General features: G+C 44.4%; 1 protein-coding gene across 1 annotated transcript; it reads left to right on the top strand.

The window, feature by feature from the left end:
- The first annotated feature begins 265 nt into the window (after nucleotides 1–265).
- On the top strand, nucleotides 266–6,422 carry LOC308363248 (DDB1- and CUL4-associated factor 7). Its single transcript, XM_080836048.1, has 7 exons — nucleotides 266–922; nucleotides 1,168–1,326; nucleotides 1,937–2,048; nucleotides 2,706–2,824; nucleotides 3,119–3,328; nucleotides 4,039–4,156; nucleotides 4,356–6,422. Exons 1-7 carry the CDS (start codon nucleotides 788–790, stop codon nucleotides 4,526–4,528), a joined length of 1,026 nt encoding a protein of 341 aa, XP_080692174.1. The 5' UTR covers nucleotides 266–787; the 3' UTR covers nucleotides 4,529–6,422.
- Nucleotides 6,423–7,989: the final 1,567 nt, after the last annotated feature.

Below are 7,989 nucleotides of genomic sequence, written 5' to 3'. Positions count from 1 at the left end.
ATAGAGTTATACAGAGAAACATGGTGTGTCCATCAATGTACAAAACTTTCAAATATTTTTGCCGAACAGGGCAAGGTTCCCGAATGGGCTTTGTAGGAATGTTGTGGAGGGCTAGGCAAATGGATAAGGTACATTAACTGTCAGAGGCAGTTCAGTGCTACGAAATACGAAACTCCACTTCCGGGTTGGAGTGGACATCCGAAAGCCGTCAGATCCAATCATATGGAGATTTTGCAGCTGTTGTGTGATTCCTGCTGACATCGACTGTAAATTAGGAGTTGGGAAATAGCGGAGCACATTTTCCATAGCAACAGCCCACGAAAGCCCTTCTGCATTGCTCTGAACGATGAACACGGCGTGTACCGTTTTCTAGGCAGATGAAGAGCTAGCTAGCCTATTCGTGTAGCTAGCAACAGATACAACTTGCTAGTTGGCTGTTTTTATTTCATTTCGACGACGCAGCCGCCATTGTATGTTAGATTAGTTACCAATTTCGGTGTCCTTAGGACCAACAAAGTGTATACTGCTTCTGGTTCCTGGAGATACCTTGCATTGTTTTATAGCTACATGTTTGGCGGTCTGTTATTAGCCTTTTGCACGCAGACGTCTACTCTAAATAAGGCAATACATGTCCAATCAACTAGCTAGCTAACTCAGCTAGCATACGTACAGCTTGCTAAATCTGACAGGTAAACAAAAAAAGACTCTCTTACAAGAAGCTGTACACAGCCGTGTGGCGGGTGTCAATTTGCAATTGCTGAAGAACTCCCTTGAAGGTGTTTAAACCATGTCTCACGGAAAACGAAAAGAAATCTACAAATACGAGGCACCATGGACTGTATACGCGATGAATTGGAGCGTTCGTCCAGACAAGCGTTTCCGTCTGGCTCTTGGAAGCTTCGTGGAAGAATACAACAACAAGGTAAGAAAGTATCCTTTAACTACTCCAATAAGCCGTATGACTATACTACACTGTTTGTATAGTATTGTGTGATGTAAGTATTAATGTGTAAATCAAATTACATTTTGAACCTCTACTTAATGGAATAAAGGGAGCCAGGATATGTCAACATAATGTGTTCTCTATCTACCTCTCTCTCACCCTGTATGGAAGTATTTTACAGGTGTGACCTGCACTGACAAGCGTACCTTTGTTCTGCCATACAGGTTCAGCTGGTGGGTTTAGAGGAGGAGAGTTCAGAGTTTGTGTGTCGGAACACCTTTGACCACCCGTACCCCACAACGAAAATCATGTGGATCCCTGACACCAAAGGGGTGTACCCTGACCTTCTGGCCACAAGTGGGGACTATCTGCGGATCTGGAGGGTGAGATTGCCATGGATAAACCCTTATCGTTTAGGCTTATAAGCCACCAACTCATGGACTAATTGCAGGGGTCTTATGCTGTCATAGTTTTGATCCTGGAACATTCACTGCAGTTTGGGGTTTGCCATACCCACTAAACATGTCCATTAGGAGTTAAGGGTGATGTAGGGTGATGACGTTTAATATGTTTCAAATAGCATTTCACAGAATCCATGACCTACGTAGACGTTGTATAATCTTTGTATCTTTGCAATACAGCAAAATTCAGACACCCCATATGCTTGAGCTGTATGTTACGTGTATCCAAAGTATCTTTAGTCCTAGTGCGTGTATAGCCACCTAATGGCCTCACAAGCTATGAGGTGAAACTGATGTATTTTTGCTGCTTAACCCAGAAACATTCTGGCTTTCACAAGTCAGCACAAATAGGCCGGTTTAAAGCCAACTGGTTTCATTTGCTAAAATGGATTATTTTAGCTTGTTTGTTTTTTTGTTGTCCCTTAGGTGGGAGAAACTGACACACGGCTTGAGTGCCTTCTAAACAATAACTTGAACTCTGAATTTGTTTGTTTGTTTGTTTGTTTGTTTGTTTGTTTGTTGTCCCTCTCAGGTTGGAGAGACTGACACACGGCTGGAGTGCCTTCTAAACAACAACAAGAACTCTGACTTCTGCGCCCCCCTGACTTCATTCGACTGGAACGAGGTGGACCCAAACCTGCTTGGTAAGCGGCAGTCAGAGGTGCTTGGAAGTTTTTGTTGTCAAACAACGCCTGAGTGTTGCCACCTAAGTGCCGCCACCTGAGTGAGGGGAGGTGTGGCGCAAGCAGCATCCCCAACCATTTATGGGTCTGAGCACCCACGGGGACCCGGGTTCAAATCGACCCGCGTTCATTTCCCAATCCCACTCCCCATCTCTCTCTCCAGTTCATTTCCTGTCTACCTTCACTACTCGTTCTGATTAAAGGGTAAAAGCCCAAAAATAAATCATAATAAATAATAAATAAAAAATACAATGCCTGAGTTCGCCTAAGTCCCTGTTCAAGCAGGCTCTGTGCGGCGCTTTGAGACCATTTAAAATAAATAAATAAATAAGTTGAATTGAAACCCAGAAGTGCTTCTAGACTACAATGTAAGCACAGTCTTTCACACAGACTCTCATGTTTGTGTGCAAGTTTAAAATAACTTTATTTTCAATCAAGGTGGGTAAAATATTGTGAATAGTTATATGTGTACCGTTCATTCAGATTACATCATTATAATTGGGCAGAAACACTTTAATGTTGGTTAACAAACAGTTTTTCTATGGTAAAACTGTGCGACCTAGAGTAGACTTTTGTGGAGTAACTTCCACCTTACCTCTCCATTGTCCTCTTTCTCAGGCACGTCCAGTATAGACACCACCTGTACCATCTGGGGTCTGGAGACCGGACAGGTGTTGGGTCGGGTCAACCTGGTCTCTGGCCATGTCAAAACACAGCTTATTGCTCACGACAAAGAGGTGAGAATGTCTAGAGTTGACCTGATGGGCTCAAGGCCTGACGGAGCCGGTCGTAGAGCTTCAGTGATGTGCCTGCAGTAATTGGGTCCTCCGTAGAATCAGAATTCGGATTCTGTGGTGTTGTGTCACTTACCTGCAATCTCCTGTGTCAAAAAGCATGGTCTTTCTAATAACTCAGATTAATTTCTTTGTTGTGAAATTAGAGGTTCTCTCAAGAAAGACATTCTAATTCTATAACTACATTCTGATACATCGGTGGCATTCTAAAGCACTCTGGCATCCTGTCTGGCGCAGGTTTATGACATTGCGTTCAGCCGGGCGGGCGGGGGTCGGGACATGTTTGCGTCGGTGGGGGCGGACGGCTCGGTGCGCATGTTCGACCTGCGGCACCTGGAGCACAGCACCATCATCTACGAGGACCCCCAGCACCACCCACTGCTGCGCCTCTGCTGGAACAAGCAGGACCCCAACTACCTGGCCACCATGGCCATGGACGGCATGGAGGTGGGGCCCTCTGTCTGTCTGTCTGTCTGTCTGTCTCTTTCTGTCTGTCTGTCTGTCTGTATGCCTGCCTGTCTGTCTCTTCTGTCTATCTGTCTCTCTGTCTGTCTGTTTGTCTGTCTGTCTGTCTGTGTCTGTCTGTCTGTCTGTCTGTCTGTCTGCCTGTCTGTCTCCTGCACAACGGAGGTCTGCCTCTGCTGTAATATGAACTGTTTCTGTCTGTCTGTCTGTCTATTTGATTTGTCTGCCTGTCTGTTTTTCTCGTCTGTCTGTCTGCATGTCTGTCTGTCTGTCTGTCTGTCTGTCTGTCCATCCATATGCTATTTTGTGTGTCTGGCTGTATGTCTCCTGTTTCTTGAGGCACGGAGGTCTCTGTGTCTATTTCTGTCTGTCTATCTATATCCTGTCTCTTTCTGTCCATTCTGTCAGTCTCTCTCTTTTTCTCTCTCTGTCTCCCATTTTTCTTTCTGATCTCAGTCTTCTCTGCATGTGTCTCCTGTAAATTACAGCTGTCTCCTCTGTGCGTATGGCCTCCTTACCCAAGCCTTTTTTTCCTCCTATTTGTTCTTCTCTGAACATTCAATTTCAATTGAGTTGAGTTTAGTTCATCATGATGTAGTCCTGTAGTCACCTCCTTCATGGTATTTCTAAATCTTCTTCGACATGCCACGTTGTGTCTCTAGTATGCTTCAGTAATGTGTTCTCTCTCCCAGGTGGTGATTTTGGACGTGCGCGTCCCCTGCACCCCGGTGGCCAGACTGAATAACCACCGTGCGTGTGTGAACGGCATCGCCTGGGCCCCACACTCCTCTTGCCACATCTGCACAGCAGGTTAGCACATCTGTCTTCCCTTTCTTCTTTACTTCTCTGTTTATATTAATTTATGAACACAACCGGGTATCTAGCAAGGCCTGGTATATGTGATTGCTAGTTTAAGATGAACAGATTTCTTGACTAAGTTGACGGAAATTCCCCCTTCGTCCTTCCCTCTCTCCTTCCCGACTCTCATCTCACCCCTTCACTCTCCCAGCGGACGACCACCAGGCGTTGATCTGGGACATCCAGCAGATGCCGCGGGCCATCGAGGACCCCATACTGGCCTACACGGCCGAGGGCGAGATCAACAACGTGCAGTGGGCCTCCACGCAGCCCGACTGGATCTCCATCTGTTACAACAACTGCCTGGAGATCCTGCGCGTCTGAAGCTGAGCCCCAATCTGGGCTGGACTGGGCCCGACCGCAGAAGGACTCTTACTCAATCTCATTCTCACACACACACACACACACATTCACTCACCGTCCATTTCTTTATCTCTCCTGTCTCTCTCTCGTTTCCATAACCTTCAATCTCTGTCTCTTTGTCTCTTTCGCATCTTTCGCTGTTGTGTAATTCCTGTCTCTTTCTTTCTGATTCTTTTTCTATCCCTGTCTTTTCCCACTCACTCTTCGCCCCCACTCCCCCCCCTTGCATCCCATCTCTCTGTTGGTCTGTTGTCTTATTCATCCCTTTATACATCTCCATGGACACGGAGACGAGCCACCCTCCTCCAGCATTTGTACCACGGACCCGTGGACGCCATGTGCAGTATTTATAAAGCTTGACGTTGATGCAGATCTTTTTCATGGCGTCACGGTGCCGTTTGATAATGTAGTGGTAGATCTTTCAGTTTGAGTTTATCTCTCACATGGCTTTGTACAGCGTTACTGCTTATTTGTAATATTCACAAAAAAATGTAATCTTGCAGGTTATGTTTTTTTTTGTTTGTTTGTTTTTTAAAGTTTGAGGTTGTTGTGGTTATTATTTCAATGTTTTATGGGTAATTTTAGTTGTGTTTTGACCATTTCTATGTGTTTTATGTTTTTTTTATATATATATATATATATATATATATACATGTACGTATTTTGGTCATGTGTAAGGACTTATCCACCCCCTCCTGAGACTGGAGCGATGATCTACAGTAAAGGCTTCTGATGAAGTTGCCACATGGCCAGCAGGTCGGAGATCTGAAGCAGATCTTCTCCTCTCATGCAGACACAGAGGACACAGAGACCGTGTTTAGCATCGTCAAAGCAAGCCTGACGTGAAGAAAGGACTGCACTGAGAGAGGTTTTCATCAAACCAAACCAACAAACAAGACGAGAATCTGACCTGCTACCCTCCCGCTGTCACAGTTTACGCACACACACACACACACACACACACACACACACACACACACACACACACACACACACACACACACACACAGTGGGCTTTCGGTCAGAGACTTGGTGTTCATTATTAACCGTCCTGCATGGTTTTGGGGTTGTTTTTTGTTTTTGTTTTCGTCTGGAAAACTGAAGTAACTATTGTGCAGTGATTTGAGTTGATTACCAGGAGAGTGTGTGAGAAAGAGAGAAAACAAAGGAGACGAAGAAGGTGCAGGAGACATCTGTGTTCATGTACAACTTTTATTGTATTTTCTGAAATGGATCTAAAACCTCAGTGAACAGGATCTCTTTCACTTTTTGAGTGTAACATAAAACAATACTAGTACTATTAATCATGTGCTGTCATTACATATTGTGATCCTTGATTGCAGCTTATTCTGGAATGGATCCGTGAGAGTAAACAGAACCAGGCTAGAATCACAACCGGGTCGGATCCTGCCCAGGACCAGCTGCTTTCGGGGCCTGTGTCAGAACCTGTCTCTGGGATGTTCTGGATCACATTGATCCACTTCTGTTCCAGTGTGTTGAGGCAGCCATTGTGTTTTCTCAGTCAAGTTTCTTTGTTTTTGTTTGTTTGTTTGTTTTTCTATGATATTCAAAACCAAACAGTAGCAACTGTGACTGGGAACACAAAAGTAGACATCTCGAAAGCAAACTCCCCAACATGTTTATGTAGTTTCTGTCTACATGACTATATCCATGTACACTAGTAATAAATAAGATGAAAATAAATACATAAGCCTTGAAACTGGACTTTTAAAAAACGATTGTCTGCCCCTGTGCTTTCGTTGATGTTGGAAGCAGTCTTTGTAAAATAACAATTTCTGCCACACTTGATGAAAGCCTGTTGCCATATTTGTAATGCGCAGGCCGTCCTGAAGCCCTGACGGATTCTCTCACATACATTTTTGCACGAGGTACAGTATAACAGTACAGATGAACTTCTAGATGTTCTAGGTTCTGAGAGTTCCTCGGTTCTTCAAGCATCATGAAGCAGCTTGAAAGGTTTGTTCCTGTTGGTAACAACTTTTTGTAAGGTCTTAAAATTCATTTTGATATCATGAAGGATGGAGGAGAGATAATCATAGCCGACATCCCCACAATTGTCCCGGGCGTTTCACTATGTGGTTTTATTCTACAGGTCTAAAACTCAGGAGAAATGTCAGTTTCAGTTCTTGCAGCACAAGATCACAGAATATATCACTGAAATACATCAGTTAGCAGCAATCTGCAGACTTTTCTCAGTGCTACCTGTGCTGTTATTGATGTTAGCTTGCCAGTTCCAAACACCAACTCTGTGGAAATGACAGCATTAGAGCACATACGGGCGGAGAACAGTCTAGATGGTGTGCACAGATTCCCCTGCTTGAGGATGAATGCTGAGGAGATGGACAAGCTTGAGGGTCAATTCATGACGTACCAAATGGATGTTCTGCCAGAGAGCATCACCAGCTGTGACAGACACACAGTGGCATCCGATGAGTCAGCTGAAGGATGGGAATGGCCATCTCAAGTATCCTTTGCTGTGCAGGGTGATGCTGGCTATCCTCTGCATCTTTCATTCCAACGCAGACTGAACGCTTCTTCAGTCTTGTCACAAAAAATAAAACCAAGTTCAGACCCAGTATGCAAATGGAGACCCTGAGTAACCTCATTACCCACAAACAGTTCATGGTGGCAAAGGGGTCAGTCTGCTACAAGCAGACGTACTCCAAGAAAACTCTTGCCAAGGCAAAGTCAGCAACCTATGACCAGCTAAAGTGAGAGGTCGGGGTTGATCAGATGGTCATGTCACGGCTAAAGATTCCCTTGAGTGTAACTCTGTTCTAAATAAGGCTGTGCACATGTGTTGCAGGTTTGTCAGGTGTTAATGTTTAATCCACCTGCTTAGTCAATACTGTATTTGGTCAGTACTGTATGTTAATTTATGTGTTTGGGTAATAAAAAACGTTTTGTGTACGTCTGTGTATAATTGTGTGCAACACTACAGGGAAAAGACGAAAGTATACACTCAAAATACTGCAGTTCTTTGCAGATAAACATGTCCTTATAGTCCTTACCTAGATTGCATCTCAGAACACGTAAAATCTCCGGCCTAAAATTTTTCTATGCTACTATTTTCAGAAACACAATGTTGGCAGCTCTGTGTTATTGATGTTAGCTTGCCAGTTCCAAACACCAACTCTGTGGAAATGACAGCATTAGAGCACATACGGGCGGACAGTCTAGAGCCATGGTGTGTACAGTGGTCTGAACTACATAAACCAGACATACTAGTAGGCAAGTACATTTGTTCGGATCTATGCAGATTTCTCTGCATCTCTTTGCTCATGTGGTCTGTATTAAGACTAGCCTACCATGTACGGAGTGGAAGCAGTCCAGTCCAGTGGAGTACTGGGCCTGCATGACCAGGGTGTGTGGCGGTTTAAACTACTCGAGTCTTGAGTTGG

This window comes from Sprattus sprattus (genome assembly GCF_963457725.1).
Source record: "Sprattus sprattus genome assembly, chromosome: 3".
In the NCBI taxonomy this organism is placed as follows: Eukaryota; Metazoa; Chordata; class Actinopteri; order Clupeiformes; family Clupeidae; genus Sprattus; species Sprattus sprattus.
Note: the sequence above shows the minus strand (reverse complement) of the source record. Positions and strands in the feature narration are given on the sequence as shown.